This window comes from Malurus melanocephalus, unplaced genomic scaffold (genome assembly GCF_030028575.1).
Source record: "Malurus melanocephalus ecotype Western Australia unplaced genomic scaffold, MMel_1.1 scaffold_310, whole genome shotgun sequence".
Taxonomy (NCBI): Eukaryota; Metazoa; Chordata; class Aves; order Passeriformes; family Maluridae; genus Malurus; species Malurus melanocephalus.
The window spans coordinates 500330-524409 of NW_026623542.1; the positions used below are offsets into that span (position 1 = coordinate 500330).

General features: G+C 55.1%; 3 protein-coding genes across 7 annotated transcripts; 2 read left to right on the forward strand and 1 right to left on the reverse strand.

Moving 5' to 3' along the window:
• The first annotated feature begins 11 nt into the window (after positions 1 to 11).
• On the forward strand, positions 12 to 11634 carry DDB1 (damage specific DNA binding protein 1). The gene is made up of 27 exons (XM_057377392.1): positions 12 to 192; positions 768 to 916; positions 1018 to 1134; positions 1962 to 2183; positions 3307 to 3421; positions 3520 to 3617; positions 4218 to 4376; positions 4732 to 4815; positions 4972 to 5088; positions 5422 to 5524; positions 5622 to 5697; positions 5775 to 5883; positions 6100 to 6278; positions 6359 to 6522; positions 6603 to 6710; positions 6903 to 7110; positions 7211 to 7306; positions 7478 to 7589; positions 8028 to 8151; positions 8381 to 8545; positions 8883 to 8977; positions 9100 to 9270; positions 9741 to 9850; positions 10032 to 10201; positions 10317 to 10419; positions 10638 to 10761; positions 11044 to 11634. The coding sequence occupies exons 1-27, from the start codon at positions 132 to 134 to the stop codon at positions 11125 to 11127; spliced, it is 3423 nt and encodes a 1140-aa protein (XP_057233375.1). The 5' UTR covers positions 12 to 131; the 3' UTR covers positions 11128 to 11634.
• A 1009-nt stretch (positions 11635 to 12643) lies between these two features.
• On the forward strand, positions 12644 to 19144 carry VWCE (von Willebrand factor C and EGF domains). Of its 5 annotated transcripts, none has more exons than XM_057377393.1 (20): positions 12644 to 13260; positions 13712 to 13806; positions 13880 to 13969; positions 14247 to 14375; positions 14453 to 14569; positions 14636 to 14752; positions 15061 to 15189; positions 15285 to 15586; positions 15661 to 15754; positions 15842 to 15924; positions 16100 to 16187; positions 16298 to 16383; positions 16533 to 16650; positions 17014 to 17099; positions 17270 to 17366; positions 17435 to 17517; positions 17670 to 17760; positions 17845 to 17927; positions 18040 to 18103; positions 18208 to 19144. In XM_057377393.1, exons 1-20 carry the CDS (start codon positions 13151 to 13153, stop codon positions 18672 to 18674), a joined length of 2529 nt encoding a protein of 842 aa, XP_057233376.1. In that variant the 5' UTR covers positions 12644 to 13150; the 3' UTR covers positions 18675 to 19144. The 5 variants fall into 5 exon arrangements, with proteins under 5 accessions (XP_057233376.1, XP_057233377.1, XP_057233380.1 ...); XM_057377394.1 differs by having other exon boundaries at positions 12645 to 13260; positions 17345 to 17366; XM_057377398.1 differs by having other exon boundaries at positions 13196 to 13260; positions 13905 to 13969.
• Positions 19137 to 23563, reverse strand: LOC130580113 (pepsin A-like). Its single transcript, XM_057377399.1, has 11 exons — positions 23501 to 23563; positions 22344 to 22396; positions 21146 to 21279; positions 20903 to 21047; positions 20627 to 20744; positions 20400 to 20518; positions 20098 to 20297; positions 19862 to 19978; positions 19650 to 19788; positions 19474 to 19566; positions 19137 to 19386 (listed from the first exon to the last, which is right to left on the reverse strand). The coding sequence occupies exons 3-11, from the start codon at positions 21199 to 21201 to the stop codon at positions 19237 to 19239; spliced, it is 1137 nt and encodes a 378-aa protein (XP_057233382.1). The 5' UTR covers positions 21202 to 21279; positions 22344 to 22396; positions 23501 to 23563; the 3' UTR covers positions 19137 to 19236.
• Between the last annotated feature and the right edge of the window lie 517 nt (positions 23564 to 24080).

The following is a 24080-nucleotide window of genomic DNA, read 5'->3' on the forward strand; positions in this document are numbered from 1 at the left end:
GGCTAGAGCGGCCCAGTGCCCGCACTTCCCGGAAGTGGCGGCCGCGGCGGCGAAGAGGCCGCGCTCCCSGTTCCCCCCCGGCTTCCCCCGCGCCCCGCCGGGACTCCCCGGGACCTCCCGGTTCCCCCAGCATGTCCTACAACTACGTGGTGACGGCGCAGAAGCCGACGGCCGTCAATGGCTGCGTCACTGGTACCGCGGGGCGGGGGGTGACGGGAACACGCCGGAGGGGCGTGGGAGAGCGGTTGTGGGGTACCGGGGTGCTGGGCGGTACGGGGGAAMCCGGGGATGGAGGTGCCGGGGGGCACTGGGTATCCCGAGGGGGTTTTGGGGCACCGGGAAAGGATGGGGAGTACGGGGAGGGTTTTGGGGTAAGGCGGGGTTTAGGGGTCACARGTGGGTTTTAGGGTACGCGGGGGTTTTGGTGTTCTGGGGGTTTTGGGATACCGGAGGGTTTTGGGGTAGAGGGAGGATCAAAGTGTTCCTGATATCCAAAAYAGGAGTAAGAAGGAGTGGGATGTGGGGGAGCCCCAAGAGCCCTGGGAGTGCTGGGGATGGTGGAAAGAGATCCCAGGAATGAGGAGGATTCCTGAGGAAAGGTAGTGGGAAGTGCATTCCTGGGGAAAAATAAAGAGTGCAAGCTCAGGGAAGGTGGTTTCTGGGACCAGTGGACACTGTGGAAGGAATGCACTGTGATTTTGGGATGCAGACCAGCCCCAGTGTGCCAGCTGACCCCTCCTCCAGGATTCCTTCCCTCTTTTTCCCAGGACACTTCACCTCTGCGGAGGACCTGAACCTGCTGATTGCCAAGAACACCCGACTGGAGATCTATGTTGTCACAGCCGAGGGGCTTCGGCCCGTCAAGGAAGTGGGAATGTACGGAAAAACCACCGTCATGGAGCTCTTCCGCCCCAAGGTGGGTGCTGGAAGGGCAGGGAGGGGTCTGTGCCCACCTGGGCAGGGCAGGGTGGGAATTTTCACCTATGGAATTTGCATCGTCTGCGTTCTTTTGGGCAGGGGGAGAGCAAGGATTTGCTGTTCATCCTGACAGCCAAGTACAATGCCTGCATCCTGGAATACAAGCAGAACGGGGATAGCATTGACATCATCACCCGWGCCCATGGAAACGTGCAGGTGAGAGGGGCTGCAGCACCTGGAATGGGAATTCTGTTTKCTAGGGATGGTTTTGTGTTCCTGGTGCAGCAGGGTGTTGGATTTCGGTTCTGTTGGTTATTCCTTTCTGGACGCCGCATGTGGGATGGGTCACCTGCAGCCACGGGATGTTTCCAGAGTTAGTCTAGGTCTCTGTGAGGATTTGTGGAATTCTGGAATGGTTTGGGTTCAAAAAGAGACCTTAAAGCTGATCCAGTTGCCTTCCAAGGGCAGGGACACCTTCCACTATCCACCCTGGCCTTGGACACTTCCAGGGATGGAACAGCCACAGCTTCTCTGGGAAATCTATYCCAGGGCCTCACCACACTCACAGAGAAGGATTTATTCCCAATATCCCATCTGAACCAGCATGTGGAATCTTGGAATGGTGTAGGATGGAAGGGACTTATGGATCATCTCATTSCACCCCTTGCCATGGACAGCTTCYACTAGACCAGGATGCTCYGAGCCCTGTCCCCATGGRTTCAACCATATCCTTGGGAATGTTTGTGAAATAACAAATCAAATTTAAGCCTAAACTCCTCATAAGATTCAAATATTCCCTGGGAAATGAGTCMTCTGGGAATTTGTGGTGAAGGCTTGGGATGTAGGAGTTGCTAGGTGTGGCAGCTGGAAAGACATCTCCTCCTTAGGCTTGGYTTCCCAGCTGGAATTTTCAAGCCTGTTGGGAACTGTGCAAGGAGCCATTCCTCACCTAAGGGCTGGCAACTCCTGTCTGTGTTTTCCAGGGATATTTTCCTGGCACTAATCACTGTTTTCTTTCTCTTCTGTGTGTAATTCTCCTTCAGGATCGCATCGGGCGCCCCTCGGAGACCGGGATCATTGGGATCATTGATCCYGAGTGCCGGATGATCGGGCTGCGGCTCTACGATGGCCTCTTCAAGGTCATCCCCCTGGATCGGGAGAACAAGGAATTGAAAGCCTTCAACATCCGCCTGGAAGAGCTCCAGGTCATCGATGTGAAATTCCTTTACGGCTGCCAAGCTCCCACCATCTGCTTTGTCTACCAGGTGCCTGCTTATCCATGGAGARCCCATGGTTCCAAAGGTTTTCCAAAGGCTTTTTTGGAAGGCAGAGTGAGGCATGATTCCAGCTCCTCCAGGTCCATGTTCCTCTGTGCTGCTTTGTTCCATGTCTGGGAGAGGGAAGCAATGTTTCCCCACAGGATTCCTGGGCAGCTGTGCCTTGGATGGGAATGTTTYCATGTTAAACCCTCAGGAGGAGTTTATGGATCATTCCAGCAAGTGGATTAGATCCAGAGCCAATTGTTTTCCATAGTGAGACYTGAATCTTTTGGTTTAAAAACAAGGCAACAACTTGTTTGGTATTTTTGGGAGGCGTTTCCAGCTATGTGAAGAGGATCCATAACCTCTCCCATGCGCTGGCTCCTCATGGAGGGAGCATTCCAGGCCTTCTCTGGATGCCTGTTTTGATCCAAAGAGCCTTTGCCATGCTGACTGAGGGATTAGCTTTCCTTTGTTAAATTCCAGGCTATCCCCAGGCTTAGCTGGAATCCCRTGCCAGCAGTGGCTCCATTATTTCCTGTTCGGAAATAATTCCTGCTGGATCCCCCCAGACTTTGTGGGGGTAAGAAAACATTTTGTCTCCACATGCCTCGAGTTTGAGGGAACAGTTGGATGATTTTGGGAGGCTTTCCCAGCCTTGGTGATTCCATGATTCCATGTTAAAACAACTTGGATCCTTGGAGCAGGAGCAGGATGTCAGTTCTGACTCATAAAGCTCTGAATTGTTTCAATCCCTGCCCTGAAACGGGGGAAGACACCACAAAAATGGGGTATATGATAGGAAACCTGAATTCTTGAAATTTTACTGGAGCTGGAGGAAGGGATGWTATTCCATAGTGCCATTCATGCCTAGGTTGTCAAAGAAACGCAAATCCCAGAAAAATAGGTTGTATAACAATGGGAAAATACTTTCCAGTCTCTTTTGGCACAGGGATTTCCTCGGGGGATATTTATATATGGAAAAGTTTGGGAGACTGGTGGTGTGTGGATGTGAGGGAGGATGAGGAGGTGGGAAATCTCAGCAGCTCTCAGAATTGATGTTTTTGCAGGAGATGAGGTGTAATTTCCTTTATTCTGGAATTTCATCCACTTGTGGCTTCTCTTGCAGGACCCCCAGGGCCGCCACGTGAAAACATATGAGGTGTCCCTACGGGAGAAGGAATTCAACAAAGGCCCTTGGAAGCAGGAAAACGTGGAGGCTGAAGCCTCCATGGTCATTGCAGGTTGGGCCTTGTTTGTAAAAGATTTTCCCACATTTTTCCAGGCTGGATGTGTCCCTTTTTCCAGGGAGGTTATCTCATGTTTGTTGTGTGTCCCGCAGTGCCAGAGCCCTTCGGTGGTGCCATCATCATTGGGCAGGAATCCATCACTTACCACAATGGGGATAAATACCTGGCTATCGCTCCTCCTATCATCAAGGTGAGTGATCCAGGACTGCATCCCACAAAATCCCTCTTTTCCTGCACCTTCCAGCCAGGAATTCAAACCCCTCTTGTCCCAGGTGTGGTCTGAAAGTGCCGCTTACTTGGATTTCAGAGGTTTGGCTTCTCCGTTGCTGTTTTTGGGGACTGAGGGGCATCTGTGATCCCTGCATGTCTCCACTCTCTGTAGAGTCCTTGGAATTTTGTTTGTGTCCTAGGGAATGGGATTAATTAGGAATTAGTGCATGGTCTGGGCACAATTCCAGGTCAGAGCCTGGTTTCATTTCACGCAGTGGAAAACATGGATGAGCCCCTTGSAGACTTGGGGAGGAGAAAAGGCGTAAGGATTTGGGGACAGCAATTGGACTTGTGGGTTTTGTGGGATTAACAGGACACTTCCCATGTTGAATCAGAGCAGGAAGCACCAATGGCATGGCTGAGGAAATAAGAACAGGCTAAAAATCTTGGGGGAAGAAATGGGAATATTGATGCCTGAAGGTCCACTCTTGGAGCTCTGGAATGAGGAGTCTGGGAGTGCGTCAGATTGCCTTTTGGGGCTGTTTCAGTGGAATCCCAGAATTCCCTCCTTTTCCTGCAGCAAAGCACCATCGTGTGTCACAACCGTGTGGATCCCAACGGATCCCGGTATTTGCTGGGAGACATGGAAGGGCGGCTCTTCATGYTGCTCCTGGAGAAGGAGGAGCAGATGGATGGCACTGTCACCTTGAAGGACCTGCGTGTGGAGCTCCTGGGAGAGGTAGGAATCACCTGGGCCATCCCTGGTTCTTACCTGGGATTCTCCCAAGTTGGGAAAGGCTCTGTTTAGGAATGAGTAGGAATTTTGGAGCCTGGGGAGGTGATGCTTCCCATTGGTCACAGCTCTGATTTGCTACGTCCCAGGAAATTCCCTCTGTGGGCACTTAAGTTTACACTGTTTTCCTGGTATTTCCTGGTATTGGCACTGGGAGAAGCTTGGACTCTGCGATTTATGAAGGGATTAAATCCCCTTCCCGTGCCCAGGGGATGGGAAACAGCTTAGTGGTGCAAGGTGTGTGTGTGCCAGGACTTTTGCATGCCAGTGGTGGTTCACCTGCCCTCTTCCCACTTCCCAGACATCCATTGCCGAGTGCCTGACMTACCTGGATAACGGAGTGGTGTTTGTTGGGTCCAGGCTTGGAGATTCCCAGCTTGTAAAGGTATGTGGCAGCTCCTGGTCATGTGTTCCCATGACCAAGGACTTGATTTCYGTCAAAACCTGGAGATGAGAAGGCAGGAAAATGCGTCCACCTCTCCTGCCCTTTCCCTGCCCTGCTCCTTGAAAGGCAAAAAGTGATTCCAGTGTTTATTCCCAGCTCAACGTGGACAGCAATGAGCAGGGATCCTATGTGGTGGCCATGGAGACCTTCACCAACCTCGGCCCCATCGTGGACATGTGTGTGGTGGACCTGGAGAGGCAAGGCCAAGGCCAGGTAACATTCTTGCTTTTCCCTCCTCACTGCTGGGAATTTTTGGCTGTATCCATGAAGTCATACAATCCTGGCATGGTTTAGGTTGGAAGAGACCTTAAGGATCATCTCATTCCACGGGCAGGGACATCTTCCACTAGACCAGATTGCTCTAAGCTCTGTTTAGTGGTGGTCTGTCCTGTCCCCAAGATCCTTGGTGGATCTTTCAGATCCCTTCCAACCCAAGCCATTCCAGGATTCCGTGATTCTAAATGGAGTTCCCCATTTCCCTGATCCCAGAGCGGAATGGGTGAGCTTCCAGCCATGTTTGGTAAAATCCATCTCCTTTTCCCCCAGCTGGTCACCTGTTCTGGGGCCTTCAAAGAAGGATCACTGCGGATCATCCGAAACGGCATTGGGATCCAYGAGCATGCCAGCATCGACCTGCCAGGAATTAAAGGTGTGGGAGGTGTTCCACAGCCTGAGAGGGGGTATGGTGGACATGGGTGAGGTTGGAATGTGGAATTGTGTGAGGAATTGTGGCCTCTTTGTTGCAGGTTTGTGGCCCCTCAGATCGGATCCACACCGGGAGACCGACAACACCTTAGTGCTGTCCTTTGTTGGCCAGACCAGGTAAAGGTGGGATGAGCTGATCCAGGCTCTTAGCCCTCTGTCAGAGCAGGAATTAATGGGAATTCTTCCCTGCACAGGGTTCTGATGTTAAATGGAGAGGAAGTAGAAGAAACTGAGCTCACGGGATTTGTGGATGACCAGCAGACGTTCTTCTGTGGCAACGTGGCACACCAACAGCTGATCCAGGTAATTCCAGCATGAGGAGAACATGGATGTGGCTCTCAYGGTGCCATATGGATCATGAATCCAKGGCAGGATTTGGAGTGCTTYCCYGAGCTRRTGRGACCAATAAACAGAATCCTGGGTCCAGGTTTCTAAGGGATGTGTAAAGAGGGAGGTTCTTGCTGTGCCACTCACCTTGGAAACACCGTTTTCCATGATTTTTCCTGTCTCTCTTTCCAGATCACCTCTGCTTCGGTGCGACTGGTCAGCCAGGAGCCCAAAGCCCTGGTGAGTGAGTGGAAAGAGCCCAAYGGGAAGAACATCAGCGTTGCTTCCTGCAACAGCAACCAGGTGGTGGTGGCYGTGGGAAGAGCCTTGTACTACCTGGAGATCCGGCCCCAGGAGCTCCGGCAGATCAGGTGAGCCCACATCCTGAGGGCTCTKGGGATGCTGGGATTTGGGATCCAGGCAGACACCTGTCCCTCTTCCTTCCTCCCAGCTGCACAGAGATGGAGCATGAGGTGGCCTGCCTGGACATCACCCCTCTGGGAGACTCCAACGGGATGTCCCCGCTCTGCGCCATCGGGCTCTGGACAGACATCTCTGCCCGCATCCTGAAGCTGCCGTCCTTCGAGCTGCTGCACAAGGAGATGCTGGGAGGAGGTAGGAGCCTCCCAAGGGTGGTGGTGGTCACTGGCCATGTCCTGAGTGACCTCATCCATCCCATTTCATGCTTCCCATAGAGATTATCCCTCGTTCCATCCTGATGACGACCTTCGAGAGCAGCCACTACCTCCTGTGTGCCCTGGGGGATGGAGCTCTCTTCTACTTCGGCCTCAGCCTCGAGACAGGTGACCTTTTCCCTTCCTTTCCATTTTTTTGGGAAAGACTCTCCTTGCTTTCTCAGCCACACGCTCAGGTGGGACTGGCTGTRGGCTGGTGGATTTCTCCAGCAAACTGGAGGAAGGAGGTGGATTCTTAAATCCATCCGCTCTCCTTCCTGAGGTGTGGCAGATCCCAACATCTTTTCTCTTTGAATCCAGGCTTGCTGAGTGACAGGAAGAAGGTGACACTGGGCACACAGCCCACAGTGCTGAGGACATTCCGCTCCTTGTCCACCACCAATGTGTTTGCCTGCTCCGACCGCCCCACCGTCATCTACAGCAGCAACCACAAGCTGGTGTTCTCCAACGTCAATCTCAAGGAGGTCAACTACATGTGCCCCCTCAATTCTGATGGATATCCCGACAGGTGAGCCCACCATGAGTTCCTGTTCYTAAGGGGTATGGAGGACAGGCAGGTTCTTGGTGTTTCACTCAGTGTTTTCCGTGATTTATTTTTTTCCATGAAGCTTGGCCTTGGCCAACAATAGCACCCTGACCATTGGCACCATTGATGAGATCCAGAAGCTGCACATCCGCACTGTTCCCCTCTACGAGTCACCCAGGTGAGGATTCCTGGGATGGGGATTCCTGGGATTAGGGTGCTCCACTGCACAGGACAAGGGTTGGGGTGACTTTGCCATGCCAGGAGCAAACAAAAAGCTTCTGTTGCCTCCAGAGCTCTTGGAGTGGTCTTTCCCAACTCTCCCACTCACACAGCTCTGTTTATCCCACAGGAAAATCTGCTACCAAGAGGTATCCCAATGTTTTGGGGTGCTCTCCAGYCGGATTGAGGTGCAGGATGCCAGCGGGGGCACCACAGCACTCAGACCCAGTGCCAGCACCCAGGTGAGATCCCAGGCTGGGTCATCCCTCCAGGGTGGGGATCAAAATTCCTAATCCAGGTGTTCCTCGATGGTCTTCCCTTCCAAAGCTGTGAGTACAGTCCAGTTCCTCAGCCAGGGATGAATGGGATGATGGAATCTCTCCGAGGGGGTGSCACAGCCTCTGTTCCACATGGTGCCCTTTAGTTTTGCTCCTTCCCTGTCCCATAAGGGCTTCTGTGTGGTCTCCAAGGTTTTCCTTTTCCCAGGAATCCAGCTCTGGAAGCCACAACTCCGTGTGAACTCATTAACACYATCACTTATCCCTGCAGAAGGGAATGTGTTCCTTCACTCATTCCTTGCTCCACCTGTTCTCCAATCCCTCCTCCTGCTCCCTGGCTGCCTCAGGCTGTGTGGATATCCCAAGTGGCATCGGGATGTGACGGATTTTCCTGTTTCCCAGGCCTTGTCCAGCAGTGTGAGCACCAGCAAGCTGTTTTCCAGCAGCACRGCTCCACATGAGACATCCTTTGGAGAGGAGGTGGAAGTGCACAACCTGCTTATCATAGACCAGCACACCTTYGAAGGTACCTGTCCCATCCCAAAATCCAGCTTTTCCCATCCTGGAGAAGCCCAGGGSAGCTTCAGCCAAAGCATTTTCCTGGAGGAATGTCAGCAAAAGGTTCAGGGAATAACAATTTTTGATGGCACAAGGTGGTGGGGAATAGTTCAAGGAAGCTCTAGGATGTGTTTTAAGCTTTCTCCTGAAGGACTTTGGGATCCCAGTTGTTCCTCCCTTTCCCACTTTTTTCCCAGTGCTTCATGCTCACCAATTCCTGCAAAATGAGTATGCCCTGAGCCTGGTCTCCTGCAAGCTGGGAAAGGATCCCAACACCTACTTCATCGTGGGCACTGCCATGGTGTATCCTGAGGAAGCGGAGCCCAAGCAGGGCCGGATTGTTGTCTTCCACTACTCCGATGGTAAGAATAAGGTGTTCTCACCTGGAAAAATCCCACTTTTTTGTGGGAGAGCAGGGATGAATTCCTCAGACCCCGGAGGGCTCGTGTCCCAGGAGCAGGCAGTTTTTCCCAAGGAATCCACTGTCGGGATCTGTAGCTGCTCTGTTCCCTTTCCCCCTGTCTCCTGGARAAGTCCAAGAATCCCTCACCAGCCCTGGATACTGGGATTTGCTTTCCATGTCAYTTGTCCCCCTCAGAGAGAGTTTTTCAGGAGGTAAAATTAGGGCAGCTCAGCTGAACCCCCTTGACTGCCCACCCTTTGGATAAACAACCCAGGAAATGCCTGTCTTTATTCCAGGGAAGCTGCAGAGCCTGGCTGAGAAGGAGGTCAAGGGTGCTGTGTATTCCATGGTGGAATTCAACGGGAAGCTCTTAGCCAGTATCAACAGCACGGTAGGCAAGACCCTGACTCRTTTTGGGAGTGTGTTTTTGAATCTGGATGTCAGCCAGGTGTGTGTTGAGGAGTGTATCCCAGYTCCTGGGTGGAGGATTCCAATCCATGTCCCATCCCACAGGTCCGCCTGTACGAGTGGACAGCGGAGAAGGAACTGCGCACGGAATGCAACCACTACAACAACATCATGGCCCTGTACCTGAAAACCAAGGGGGATTTCATTCTGGTGGGAGACCTCATGCGCTCCGTGCTGCTCCTGGCCTACAAACCCATGGAAGGGAATTTTGAGGAGGTACAGAAGCGGTGCAGGGAATCTGTTCTGACAGAAGATGGGCACAGGGAATGGTGTTGGAGGGGATAAAAGGATTTTGGCTTGACTGAATAAGGTTTGACATGCATCCCTGTGGTTTGTGGAGGGATGGATCCCTCGGCTTCCAGGGAACTGGCTGTGGGAAGAGCAGCTGGTGCCTGGTGGGTGGGAGGTGCCATCTGGGATGCCTGGTGTCCACCCAGAATTGGGGGTTTAAGTTGCTGGAGTGGCTTTGGCGCCGGCTGCTTCACACTTTCCCAGGATGTTGTCCGAGTGCCACTTGGACTAGGACCATCTCCCAGAGTGCCTTTCCTGCTCAGCTGCTTCCTGGAACAGAGCAGGACAGGCTGGCTCCCACCTAACTCCTGAATATTAGTGTTGGGTGGGATGGGGATGCAGGATCCCAGACCAGGCTGCCTGGACACAGCATGTCCCCTCTTGGCCCCTTCCAGATTGCCCGGGAYTTCAATCCAAACTGGATGAGCGCTGTGGAGATCCTGGATGATGATAATTTCTTGGGAGCAGAGAATGCTTTCAATCTGTTTGTGTGCCAGAAGGACAGGTGAGCTGGATGGGATGGATTGGGAATGGGATGGCATGGGATGGGATGTGACAGCACATGCTGGGAGGGATGGCACGATGGGATCTTCAGGAGAACTGGAGGAGCATTCCCTGCTCTTGAGAGCAAGGAAAAGCTTTGGAGTGCCCCCATCTGGGACTGAGCAGAGTGTTTGGGATTCCAGCGCGGCCACGACGGATGAGGAGCGGCAGCACCTGCAGGAAGTGGGATTATCCCACCTGGGAGAGTTTGTCAATGTCTTCTGCCACGGATCCCTGGTCATGCAGAACCTGGGAGAGACTTCCACACCCACCCAAGGATCTGTGCTCTTCGGCACTGTCAATGGAATGATYGGTAAGGAGCAGGGGCTGAAGATTCCCCGCAGGATCCTGGAATGGATTGGGTTGGAAAGCTCATCCAGCTCCGCCCCTGCCACTTTTCAAGCCCTGTGTCTGTTATTCCCATGCAGGCCTGGTGACATCCCTGTCAGAAAGCTGGTACAACCTGCTCCTGGACATGCAGAACAGGCTCAACAAAGTYATCAAGAGTGTGGGGAAGATTGAGCATTCCTTATATCCTTTGGCATTCCAGCCGGGAACCTGTGCCATGTGGGGTTTGTCAGCTGGAGAGGGTGGGAGCGGGYTTGCTGTTGCCCTGGGCAATCATGGAATTAAGGTTGGGAAAGCCCTCTGAGATCCTGGAGTCCAACCATTAACCCAGCACTGCYATCCCACYGTTAACCATAGCCATGGTGTTATTCCCTGTGGATTTGGCTCCTTGACAGCAGCACCTGGAGATCATTCCACACCGAACGGAAGACTGAACCGGCCACGGGGTTCATCGACGGGGACCTGATTGAGAGTTTCCTGGACATCAGCAGGCCCAAGATGCAGGAAGTGGTAGCAAACCTGCAGGTGAGCTTGGGAATGTGGCCTTGGATCATTTGAGGACCTYGCTCAGGAATCCAGGCTCAGTAAAAYCATGGAATCATAGAATTASRGAATGRTTYGGTTGGAAGGGACTTTAAGACACTCACTAGAGCAGGTTGCTCCAAGCCCCAAACCTGGCCTGGAGCATTTCCAGGSATGGGAAGCTATAACCTCTCTGGGAAATTCTAAATCCACACCTTCCTGAATGATCTGGGAATGTTCTTGGGCACCTGCCAATGTCTCCAATGCCTTTTCCCCCCTGTGCAGATCGACGATGGAAGCGGCATGAAGAGGGAAGCCACCGTGGATGATCTGATAAAGATTGTGGAGGAGCTGACYCGGATCCATTAGCAGGATTCAGGATCCTTCACTACCCCCTCCCTCCACACGGAGCAAGGGAATCCTTCCCCCGCTGTGCCCAACACAGTGGCAGCAGCCAGAAGGGGATGGAATCTCACAGGGGGAGCAGCTTGTTACATATTTGGGGGTGGTGTCGGTCATCTCCTGCTGGGATTCATGAATTCTGCAGACTTGGCTGTGCCCAGAACTGTCCCTTTCCTCAAGTGATCCTCTGAGATCTGATGCCCTCACCTTGATTCCCTTTTCCCTGGTGTCCTTAGACTTTTTTGGCTTTTGGTTTTGCTTTTGATCTTGATTTTTTTTTTTTTTTTTGATTCCTTGTGTTTTTTTGGAAGAGGAATCAAAGCTGGAGGAGCAGCCAAGGCTGGTGCCGAGGAGGATAACTCTCAGTAGGATCCATGCCTCGCTCAGGGAGGGAGGTTCTGGGAAGTTCAAGCTGTTGCTGATTTCGGAGTTTTACCAAATAAAGTAGTCCGAGAGGAAATGTCCGTGTCCTGAGGAATGATATCCCTGTCCTCAGCTCTGGGATCTTGGGGACACCTGTTTTCCAGGTGCATTTTTCTGGCTTTTCTTGATTTTGTAGAAAATTTTAGTTCCTTATCTAGTTGCCAGTGACACTGTGAGTGCCTGGGGAGGCAGATTTTAACAGAGTGTTTTTGGAAACGTGGATTTTTCAGCCTCTGGCTGCTCATTAATAATTCTCCTCCTGGTCTCCCACCTCCTTCACATCTCAGGGAATTTGGGGGTTATCGTGGCTCTTTCCCAGCTCCCTCCAGCCTGGATCTCTCCTGTAACTCCTGGTGAGGCCCCCTYAAAGTCCCATTCTGTGCGGGTTTTCTCCAAATTCTTCCCTCCCAGAGACAGTTCGTGCTGGAAACATCCTTGGCTTCCGCTTCCATGCCAGATTCTCCGAGGAGGCTGCAGTGAGACAGCTATATTTGGACATCCCAGAGCTGGGGGAGCAGGGAGTGACCTTGGACTCTGTGCTCCTGCTTTTRTTACCTCGGGCTCTGTTTACCTGCCTGGAGCAGCTTGTTCCCAAAATTTGGGAGGCGCAGGAAGCAGCCCTGATCCTGGAAATGCTCTCCTTTTCCCACTAAAACTGGGGGTGCTGGTGTGGATGCAATGTTGCCAGCCTGATCTTTTTGGGATAAAAGTGCCGCTGGCTAGGATTGGAGCATTGTTTATCCACTGCCATTGGCCATGGAGCTGCCTCCTGGGGTTTTGGGATCACATGCCTTTAGGACAGGAGCTTCCCATGGCCACGCTGGGGCTCCTAAAAAAACAGCATGACCCCTTCAACACGGCTCTAATTTGGGAGGGGGCTGTGTCTTGCTGGAGTGGTCCCAATCCGTGGGCAGGATTTTGTGGGGAGAAATCGGTGCTGGATTGGGAATTTTGCAGGCAGCAGCGCCCTTTGCTCCATGGGCTCAATCATTTACCTGTATGTGACCTTTGCTTCATTCCCTGCCCTGGCATGGGGGCGAGGGGCCCGGCGGGTCTGGGGGTCACCGGAGCGGAGTGTCCCGCAGCATCCCTGTGCCTCCTGAACGCATCCCACCATCCCGGCTCTGCCTGGCCCCTTTCCCCGCCGCATGGGTCTGCGTGCAGGGCTGGGAAGGCGGCCCAGTGCCTCCAGGAGAAGGAGGAGGAGGAGGAGGGGTGGGGAGAGGCCATGCCGGAGCTTTGCCAGATGTGGGAAAGGAGAGAAGGGGGGACGCCTTTCCCGCTGCTTCCCAAGCCTTATGGGGGACCCCGTTCCCCAGCACGCAGCCAGGGCAGGAATGGCTGGGATGCCACCACTCTCCCCAGTTGAACGGGACAATTTTGGGGTGATCCCGGACCCCCCGTGTGGGTTGGGGGGGGCGGTGGGTGTCGCTGGCGACCCCCCCGCTCTCGCCCCCCACCAATCCCGCATTGTTCCCGGCTCGGCGGGAGGAGGAGGAGCAGGGCCAAGGGCCAGCGGGAAGGCAGGCAGGAAGGCGGGCGCCGGGACGAGCTGGAGCCGCCTGTCATGTTGGTGGAGCTGCTCTTCCAAGCTGCCTGTGTGTCCCTGTTCCTCTCCAGCGGCCAGGGCAGGGTGTATCCCGCGAGGAAGAAGCCAGCCAGCTTTGCCGTGGAGAGGTAGCTGGATCCCCCCCTTTTCCTTCTCCCTCTTCCAGCTACACCTGGGACGGGCAGCGTGCCGAGCTGCGGCTATCCCTGCCTCCGGCTCCAGGAGGGCTGGCTGGAGGGGTCCCAGACAGAGGGGCTGGCACCCTGCAATTCCCTCCTTCTTCCCAGGTCCAGGGGAGCATGACCCYGTCCTTCTCCCCACATCCCTGTCCTGCTCCCCATATCCCTGTCTAGCTGGGAGACATTTCTCCCACCACCACATGCTGGGATGTTCAGGATGGCTAGAAAGGGGTTGTCCCCTCTGTACCACCTTATCCCACCTTTCTTCTGATCCGTGCCATGCTCTGCTTCCCGGGACCCGGGCACATGCTGAGTGCTCCCGCTGTCCTCCCATTCCTGGGACCTTTGCTCCGTGCTGGGGGCTCAGGACAGGGTGGCCTCAGGCTCTGGTGTCCCACAGGCGCCGCGTGGGGCCCCACGTCTGCTTCCTGGGCTCTGGTAGCAGATGTTGTCCCGGCTGGATGCTGTCTCCGGGCAGTGGGAAGTGCACCCTGCGTGAGTAYGGGGTCCTGGAGGGCTGGTGGGGATCCTGTTCCCATTCCCAGAGCTCCTGTTCCCATTCCCACAGCGCTCTGCTCCTTCGGCTGCGGCAGCGGCTCCTGCATTGCTCCCAACCTTTGCATGTGCCCGGATGGAGAGCAGGGAATCACCTGCCCAGGTAMTTCCCGGACATCCTGGGAGAGGTGACCATGCTGGATGCCCTTCCCTCTTCATCCATGAATCCCAAAGGATGGAGATGGCCATAGACCCGTGGGCACCATGCCCAACAGTCTTCCTTCTCCATGCCACAAATCTCAGTGGATGGAGGTCACCACGGCTCCTTGTCACCTCTCCCCGGCACTGTCCCCATCCCTGGAGGATCCATGGAGCAAGGTGGGAAGCGGGTGGTGCCAGTGTGGCCTGGGTTTCCTGTGGACACCATGTCCATGTTCCAGAGCCATCAGAACCATGTGGGGARTACGGCTGTGACCTGTCCTGTAACCACGGCGGCTGCCAGGAGGTTGCCCGCGTGTGTCCCATCGGCTTCTCCATGGCAGAGACGGCCAACGGCGTCCGCTGCACCGGTGAGCGGGAGGGGATATCCCGATGGGAGCGGGTGGTGTCCACACCCCAAATCCAGCCGTTCGCTTTGTCCTCCCAGACATTGATGAGTGCTGGAGCGCAGCCTGCGAGGGGACGTGTGTGAACACAGAGGGCGGATTCGCCTGCGAGTGCAGAGCCGGCCAGGAGCTCTCTGCTGAYCAYCGCAGCTGCCAGGGTGCGCAGGGGGCTGGGGGGGTGCCCGGGGCTCCTGAGGGTTCCTGACCCTCATCTCAACCCCCAGACACAGATGAATGCCAGGCCATGCCCTGCCAGCACCGCTGTGAGAACAGTGTGGGCAGCTACCGCTGCTCCTGCCGGCCCGGATACCACCTCCATGGGAATCGGCATTCCTGCGTGGGTGAGCACTGGGATGGGTCCCTTCCCATCAATCCCATRGAATGGAGGTTGCCCTGAGCACTGTCCCAGACCCCCATCTCACTCCACGCCATCAATCCCAAGGGATGGAAATGACCATTGAGCCCGTGCATGTGTGAGCACCGTGCTTATCCCTCATTCCTCTCCATGCCATGAATCCCAAAGGATGGAGGTGTCTGTCACTCCACCACCACAGTGCTGCTGCCTCATCCTCATCCCTGGCACTCYGGGCTCTTCCCTGGGCCACATCCCAGGTTGCAGCACCTCCTGCCACATTCCCTTATCCCACAGATGTGGATGAGTGCCGGCGGCCGGGTGCACGCCGCTCCTGCCAGCACAGCTGCCACAACACTCCTGGCAGCTTCCGCTGCTCCTGCCGCCCCGGATACCGGCTCAGCGCGGACAGGGTGTCCTGTGAAGGTATCCGTATCCTTCTCTAGGCTGGGGGGAGTAGAGTGGGATGCTCCCATCTCCCTGCCCTGCCCTGAGTTATGTCTCTCTGACTTCCCTCCTAGGGTATCSCAAATCCATCCTGGCCCCATCGCCCATCCTGCAATCCCTGCAGCATCCGCCCACGCTTGTCCTGCTCCCTCCCGGTTCCCACCTGTTCCTGAGGGGCTCCTCCTCTCCCCATCTCCCTGTGGCAGCTCCTGGTACCCAATTCCCTCCCTCCTCCCCATCTTTGTCCCCTGAGCCACCCCCACACGGTGCCCCCGGCACCTCCATCCCACCATCCCCTCATTGCTGGCACCGGGGGATYCCTCGGGAGCCCGGCACTCGCTGGACAGAGCCGGGATGCCGGAGCTGCACCTGCCAGGTGAGCWTCCCGTCCTCCCACCCCTTCCCATGGCACCATCCCGACCTAGGATGAGCCACCGCATATCCTGGCAGGGCGGGCGAGTCCTCTGTGACGCTGTGAGTTGCTCTGTTCCCTGCTCCCATCCGCTTCCTGCTCCAGCTGGGGGTTGCTGCCCCACCTGCACGGGTGAGTCATGGACTCCCAGACCCCTCAATTCCCGGGATGGCTCCCCTGAATCCCCARGGGGATGCTCCTGACCCCCATGGCTTGCAGGGTGCCTGCATGAGGGGGTGGCCAGGGCAGAGGGCGATGTCTTCTCCCCATCCGATGGGAATTGCACCGTCTGCGTCTGCTTGGTGAGCTGGACTGGGATGGGAGAATCCCCCCTCATCCCTGGGAACATCCTTGTCCCTGGGGACCMTCATCATTCTGCATCCTGGCTCAGCCATGGATTGGGGTGCTCTGGAGCAGATAACATCGCTCCATGGGGGATCAGGGTCCCCTTTCCCAGCCCCATGCTCGCCTCTGCAGGTCGGGAATGTCTCCTGCCTCTCYCCAGAATGCCCCCCAGGATCCTGCCCTGGCCCCTCTCTGGCCGACTGCTGCTCCTGCACTCCAGGTGATCCCAGCACCCCCACTCTGGGGGGGTGTGGTGACCCCCAGGCTGGGCTGGGCGTTTCAGAAGAGCCATGCTTGGTTTTCCAGCCCCACTTCTTCCCCTTTTCCCAGAAAAGTGCAATTTCCGGGGACGCACATATGTGCACGGAGCCCGGTTCAGCCTGGATGGGGATGASTGCACCACCTGTGTCTGCCAGGTGGGTCCTGGGTGTCCCCAGRGATGAGGATTCCCAAGGATAAGGGTTCCCAGAGATGCTCCAGCACTTTTCTGCACGTGCTGGGGATATCCCGGCTTTGCTTGGGGCTGACATTGGGGACAGCAGATGACCCCTTCCCATGTTCCCAGGGAGGAGAGGTGGAATGTTCATTCACTCCCTGCCCCGTGCTGGATTGTCCCCAGCACCAGTGGCACCTGGGTCCTGGGCAGTGCTGCTCCACCTGCCGGGACCCTCCGGCCCCTGCTGGTGAGTCGGGATGAGGGACACGGCTGGGAACGGGCAGGGAGGGACAGGGAGGGACAAGGAGAGGGATGGTGGGGGAAAGGGGAATGGCATGGCAAGGGGAGAACATGGGGGACGCTTGGGGATGGGGAGAGTGGGATTTTGGGATAGTTGGGGATGGGATGTGGGGAAGGACAGGGTGGGATGAGGGGGGACAGCTGGAGACAGGGAGGGTGGGATGTGGGGGGGACACAGGCRGAATGTGGTGACACTTGATGATGGGAAGGGTGGGAGATGGGGAATACCTGGGAGGGTGGAATGTTGGGAACCCCTGGGGACAGGAAGGGTAGGTTTTGTGGGACAGCTGGGAACAGGAGTCCTACCCAGGTTGCTTCCTGGATGACAATGGTGTGGAGTTTCCTGTCGGACAGATCTGGTCTCCGGGCGATCCCTGTGAGTTATGCATCTGCCAGGTGAATGAGAACCTGCTCTGCTTCATTCCCTTTTCCCTATCCCYGTCCTGGCGCACGGCTCCTGCCCCMTTCCCTCCCTCGGGATGCCCGTGGCCTAGTGGGCCCCAAATCCCCCAAATCCAGAAGGTCTGGGAATCCCGAGGTGTCTGTCAGGGTGTTCCCACCTGCAGGCAGACGGCTCCGTGAGCTGCCAGCGCACGGATTGTGTGGAGACGTGTCCTTATCCCATCCGCATTCCCGGGCAGTGCTGCCCCGACTGCTCTGCAGGTGAGGGCGTGCCTGGAATTCCAGGATTCTGAGCCACCCAGGGACCACCTGAGCCCCTCTCCCCGCAGGCTGCACCTACATGGGGAGGATCTTTTCCAACAACGAGACCTTCCCGTCRGCGCTGGATCCCTGCCTGAGCTGCATCTGCCTGGTGAGGGCTGGGCCGGGCATTCCCAGAGGATTTGCAGCTCCCGCCTTGTGTGGGCTGAAGCCTGGTTTTTGGCTCCGTTGCAGGGAAAAGCTCTGGGGGCACTCCGGGGCTCCTAATGCCSGGCCCTCGGGGGTCTCTCCCGTCTCTCGCAGCTGGGCTCAGTGGCCTGCTCGCCTCTGGAATGTGCCATCGTCTGCTCCTACCCCTTCCACCCTGAAGGCCAGTGCTGCCCCATCTGTGAGGGTACGAGCTTGGAGGGGTACCCCAAATCCCCCCAGAACCCCCCAAAATCCCAGCTGATCCCCCTCTGGACTTTGCTCCCCCCAGACTGCAACTACCAGGGCAGGAAGGTGGAGAATGGCCAGAGCTTCATTCCCGAGGATCAGCCCTGTACSCGCTGCACCTGCCAGGTGAGACCMCCTAYCYATTCCCATRTCCATGCCTGTGTCCATGGGGTGCCTGAGCTGGTGCCACTGGATCCCAGGAATGGCTAGCAGGGCTGGCTGATCCCTGTTTTCCCAGCTTGGAGAGGTGAGATGTGAGGAGACCCCCACGCTGCCTGTGGGCTGCTGCCCATCCTGCCCAGGTAACAGGATCCCCTGATCCATCCCCAGGCACTTGGTCGTGCCCCCTCCGGACTGGGGGTCCTGAGAAAGAGGTGGGTGTTGACCAAAATCCTCCCTCCTCCAGCCACAGACATCCAGCTCCCACTACAGGGCAGTGATCTGTCCCCATTCTCATTCCCAGCCTCATCCCAGTCCCCATCCCCATCTTCATCCCAGTCCCCATCCTCACCCTCATCCCAGTCCCCATCCTCACCCCCATCCTCATCCCAGTCCCCAGTCCCTGAAGATTCACCCCCTGGCATATCTCACCCCCCCCGCCACCGCCTGGCCCAGCTCCTGCTTCCCACCACATTCCCCCTTGGCCCCTTTCCGGGGATTTGGGGGGCTGGGAAGCCCCCTCCAACCACTCCAAGTCCCTCCGGATACTCCTCGGCACCCACTGTGGCCCCCGACCCGCCCTGTGAGGCCACAGCTCCCCCTGATGCCACGGGCAGCCCTGAGGCTCAGGGATCCCCCAGGAATGAGGATCCCTCTGCAACACCATCGGACAGCCCCAGGTTCCAGATGCCAGGTGTGCCTGGAATACCGTGAGGAGGAGGATGAAGGAAAGGAGGAAAAGAGGGTCTGCAGGACCAGCAGGCCTGGCCCTGGGGTGGGGGTAACTATCCCCCTGCCACCAATAAAGTCACTCTGGTATTTATTCCCTGTCCCTTCTTCCCTGCATCTGCCAGCACATGGAGCCCCAAGGCTTGTCCTCTAGGAATTTTGGGATGAGTGGCTTCCCAGGATGCCGAGGGCAGTGCTGGAGGTGTTCAGCCCCCTCACCCTGTGTGGGGTTTGGAGACAGGAGAAACATGTTCTGCCCCAGGTCCCCAAGGCAGGGAGCTTTCCAGGAATGAGGGTTTCCAAGGCTGGGAATGAGCACATCCAGGCTCCCATCCTGGGGGCACAGGGACATCCTTTGGGGGGTCCAGCTAAGAGTGGCAACAGGGACCACCCCGCATTCCCAGGCACATGGTGGCCTTTCCCAGAGAGACACGGCACAGAGAGGCTTCTCCACACCTTTATTGTCCTCAGCGGTGGCAGGAGTGCCAGGAAAGGGACAAGCCCTGCCAGCCACCGAGCTGGGAACACCTGGGAACCCCATCCCAGCTCAGGGCAGCCGGGACAGCCCCACCCTGTTGTTGGCCCTGTCAAAGATGACGTAATATTCCCGGATAAAGACATCCCCCAGGATCCAGAGCTCGCCCTCCTCCGTGGGCACATCCATGCCTTGCAATCCCAGGGTGCAGTAGCCGTTATTCTGCTCCAAGGACATGGAATGGGGAGGTCAYCAGCTGTCGGATCCCTCCCTGTATCCCCACAAACCCATAGTCAGTAGGATGCTCACCCTTAGCACATAGGCTCTGGGTGGCACCGGGAATTCCTTGCCGTTGATGTGGAAGATGAGGTCRGGAAGATTGCGGGCAGCTTCACAGCTGATCTGTGGGAAACACAGMAGCAAGGGGGAGGTCAGTGACCATTCCAGCTGGGATAAAATTCCTAGGGAGCATTCTGAGACCTCACCTCACCACTGGAACTGGCGCCGAGGCGGCTCAGGAGGATCCGGAGGGCCCGGATGGGAACAGCCAACAGAGTGGTTCCTGTATCCACAATGGCCTGGCATCCCGAGGAACAGGCCACCAGAGCCCCGTTGACCGAGACACTGGGAAGAGGGATGCAGGGTGAGCCTGGACTCCCCAAAACACCAGCTGGAGGACAGGGAATACCGGGAATACCTCTCCATGGTGATCTGCCAGTACGTTTCGGCGGAGAGCGGGATCCAGGAGATGCCTTTGGTGGTGTAGTAGGGATCGATGGCACCGAAGAGGACAAAGCTGCCACCTTGGCTGTCCCTGGAAAGGGGGATCCATCCAGGGCAGTTCCCACCCCACCACCACCTCCATTGCCAGCAGAAAATAGGGCCAGTGTGAGGGAAAAGGGAGAAATCCTCAGAAGCTCTGACGGGATTTACCTGCTCAGGTACACAGAGAAAAGATCCCTGTCCACGAGGTTTTCCATCATCATGTTATCGAACACTGGGGTGGCTCCGGAGGAGGCGATRCTCGGGAATGCCAATCCCAGGATGCCATCGAAGGGGGTGTAGTAGAAGAAATCCCCTGGCTCTGTCTCAGCCAGCCCGAAAATCTGGTTGCGGACGTTGAGCCCGGCGACCTGGGAAAGGGAGACAGATGTGGATTGGGCACAATCCCAATGGTGGGACAATCCCAAATGTGGGACCCCATGGGATGAGGGGGCTGCACTGCCTAGCCATACATTGATGGTGTCATATCCCAGGACTCCTGTCATGCTTCCTGTGCCRTAGGCGATGAATAGGGTGTCGTTGGTGCTGAGAAATGTGGAGGATTCAGCGGGATTGAAGCGGTTGTGATTTCCTGTGGGGGTGGGAAGGACAGGGATTGCCTGATGTCCCTCGGGAAAGACTGGGCAGAGCCATCCAGGGCTCCCAAAGGACACACTACAGCCACGTTCCAGATACCTACTGCAGGCTGGGCTGGAGCAGAAGATGGAGGGAACCCAGAGGTTGGAGGAGCCAGTRTCAAAGACCACGGTGAATTCCTGGGGGGGAGTCCCAATGGAGATGGTGCCGAAGTACTCATCCTGTTAGAATGGGGTTGGGAAGGGCTTAGTGGGATTGAGAAAGSGTTATCGAGATGGGGAGAGGAGAATGGATAAGGGGCTAATGCAATGGGTTAAGGAGTTAAAGGGATAGATAACGAGCCAGTGCCCCCCTGTGCTCCCCAGTCCCAGCCCCTCACATCCATGTAGTTCTCCAGGGGCTCCACAGCAATGCCAGGGAAATACTTGGCAGCCAGGTTGTAGGGATGCTGCTCCAGGTAACTCTCCAGCAATCCCTGCTCCTGCAGCCTCTGCCGCAGTGACTTCATCTTCCTCAGGGGCACCCTGTGGACAAGGACCAGGATGCATCACCAGGATGCATCACCAGGATCATCCCGAATCCCAGATCCCTGTTTTGGGGAAGGGGAATCCCTCGGGCTCACCTGATCTGGAGGCCCTGGGCCAGGGCCACCAGGGCAAGGAGCAGGAGCAGCTTCATGGTAGGAGCTCACAGAAAATGTGCCTCTGATCCTGGCCCCGCTCTTTATATCCCAGTTCCAGTGTTTGGCCGGAGGCCCTGATAAGAAAGGCAAACTGATCCTGGGATGGTTATCAAAACGTCCTTAAGGAAGGCGCTGGGGGGGAATGTCAAGCCAGGGGATCCCCGTATTCCTTGGGGGAATTCAGGTCACAGGGGTATTGGGATGGGTGTGAAGCACTCCTGGCTATTCTGTGGTGCTGGTGGGAATGTGGGGTCGTTTGTCCCCTGCACCACCCCGATTCCTTGCTGGAGGGTTTGACCCAGACCATTCCAGGAATGGGGTAGCCGCAGCTTCCCTCAGAAATTCATTCCCAGGAATGCTTCGCCACTGTAGCAGGGAAGAATTTCTTCCCAATATCCCACCTAACTCTGTCTTCTGGTAGTAGGGAGCCATTCCCCCTTGTCCTGTCACTCCAGGCGCTTTTCCAAAGTCCCTCTCCAGCTCTTTAAGGCACTGGAAGAGGCTTCAAGATCTCTCCAGATCCTTTTCCTCTTGCCAAGGCTCCATGAARGATTTTCAGGCTGCCAGGTCCAGATTTTCCATTCTGGGATTCAGCCAAGCCCTTCTCCTTTCCAGCCCCCTACAACACAACCCATCCTCCCTTCTTCCTCAGGGATAATCCAGTGTTCCATCCCTTTTCTCTCAACATCTCCCATCCAGGTTCYTCTTCATTTATTTTCTAGCATCATCCCTTCAGACTTTTTTATCATTTTGAGCTGATGGAGCTAATTCCAAGGAATACCAGCCCCACCCTTTTCCTGGACAAGGTGACCGTTCCAGGAACCACAGACCTGGCACATGGCACAGCAAGAGAAGCCAAGGCGCCCGATCCCACTCTGGTGACCTTCACCCAGTGGCATCTGGAGCTTGGCTTTCCCCCAGCTCAGTCCAGTTTTCCCCCAGTTCGGGGACTTTGCATGTGGGAATGGAGTGACAGGACAAAGGGGAACAGCTCCAAAATGGAAAATGGGACATTCAGATGGGATATTGGGAAGGAACTCTTCCCTGTGAGGGTGGTGAGGCCCTGGAATGGGTTTCCCAGAGAAGCTGTAGCTGCCCCATCCCTGGAAGTATCCAAAACCACATTGGAGAAACCAACCTGGAAGGTGTCCCTGTAGATTTTGGAGCTACCAAGTTTTCCTCCTTTTTTGGCTAAAATAGGAAAGAAAACAAAAATATTAACTTTTCCCAGAGCTGTTTATCCATTGAATTCCCAGAACTGCCATCCCCAGGGATCAGGATTCCTGTTTTTTTCAATGGAGAAAAACATTTGCCCAATTATGGGAAGTTTTAGGACAAGTTTATTGYGCTGCTGGTAAATCCCATCAAAGCAGAACAATGGTTCCAACAGCAATGGATTTTTGGAAGGATGATATTCAGAGAGGGGAGAATCTCTGGAATTCAGGACTGGGAAAAAAATGGAATTGCTATTTAGCACTAATAAAATCCAGAATAAAACGTGGGAGAATGGAAAAATAATCAATTTTAGGGTGTGAAATGGCTTCCTCAGAGAGAAACCCTGGATTTTCCCAACCTTGGTGGGAAAATGGAGGGAATAAGATGCTGGATCCTGGAATAATCCACYCCGTAGCTGAAAGCCCGTTGGGTGGGAGCAGGTGGCCTCTCTGCGCAGCTTTCCTTGGCACCAGAGGGCACCAAAGCATGGGGAGATCCAAAAAAACCCCCCAGGTGGAAGATGGATCTGCAAGTTTTTCCTGCTGATTGATTGAGCCGGGGCTGGGTGAGGATTTCTGGGCAATAACAYCCCCCAATACTTGTGATTTTACCAGGAAAATGCAGATTTTAAAGGTCATTTTTGACGTGGAAACACCCATTGGAATGAACTTAACTTCCATGGGAATCACCCTATGGATCAAACAGGGATTTTCYCAGCTTTTGGGACATCCAGACCTGTTCTGACCAAACTTCCTTAATTTTATTTCTGCAGCCTCCCAAAAAAAAATCACCTTTTTGGAGACAGAGCTTATCTTGGGAATGGATTAAGGAAGTCAACTTTTCCAGGCCCTGTTCCCAGCTTTTCTTGTCCCTTCCCTAATGGCTTTCATCACCCGGGTGCTTTATCAGAGCTGTCAGATGAAAGGAGAGAAGTCTGACGCTCCTGAGGTGTCAGATTTCCGGGATTGGATTAAAAATATTTGATTAACTTATCAAAGAAGCCCAGGGATGTTGGCTGATCCTTGGGAATGGAATTCTGCTGAAATGGGACCTCAGGGCGTTGAGGTCACCTTTTCCTACCTGCCGTGGGTGATTTTGGCTGGGACTAAAACACCATCCAAGGGAAAAAAACATGTGAAACCATCTTTTGTGGAAATTAAGGATATTAATAAGCAGATAATGGGAATATCCTTCCAAAAAAAAAACCCCTCTTTATCCCAAATTTATTTCTGGGTAACACTCTTAAATGGGTATTTTCCCACTTCTTCCATGCAAATCCAAACACAACTTTCCCTCTCCTCAATCCTTCTATTTTAATATAAAACATTCATTAAACATGTTCCAGCTTTTTCAAGTCTCTGGAAGCTGCTCCAAAAGAAGCCTGGAAAACGTTTTTCTTTTCCTTTGGAAAGTCAAGTCCCTTTTCTGTCCCATAACACAGGGGGTTTGACGTGGTTATCAGTCACACTGGGAACAAATTGCCCTTGATTTATCCGGAATTATTTGGGATCATATGACTCCTATTTATTACACAACACGTCTAAGGTGACAGGATCAGCTGGGTGACCTTGCCAAACCTTCTAAAGTCTCCTGAAGGAGCAGAAATCATGGACTTCTTCCCCAGCATCATCCCTGCTTGCATTTTGGGAATGTGTGTGGA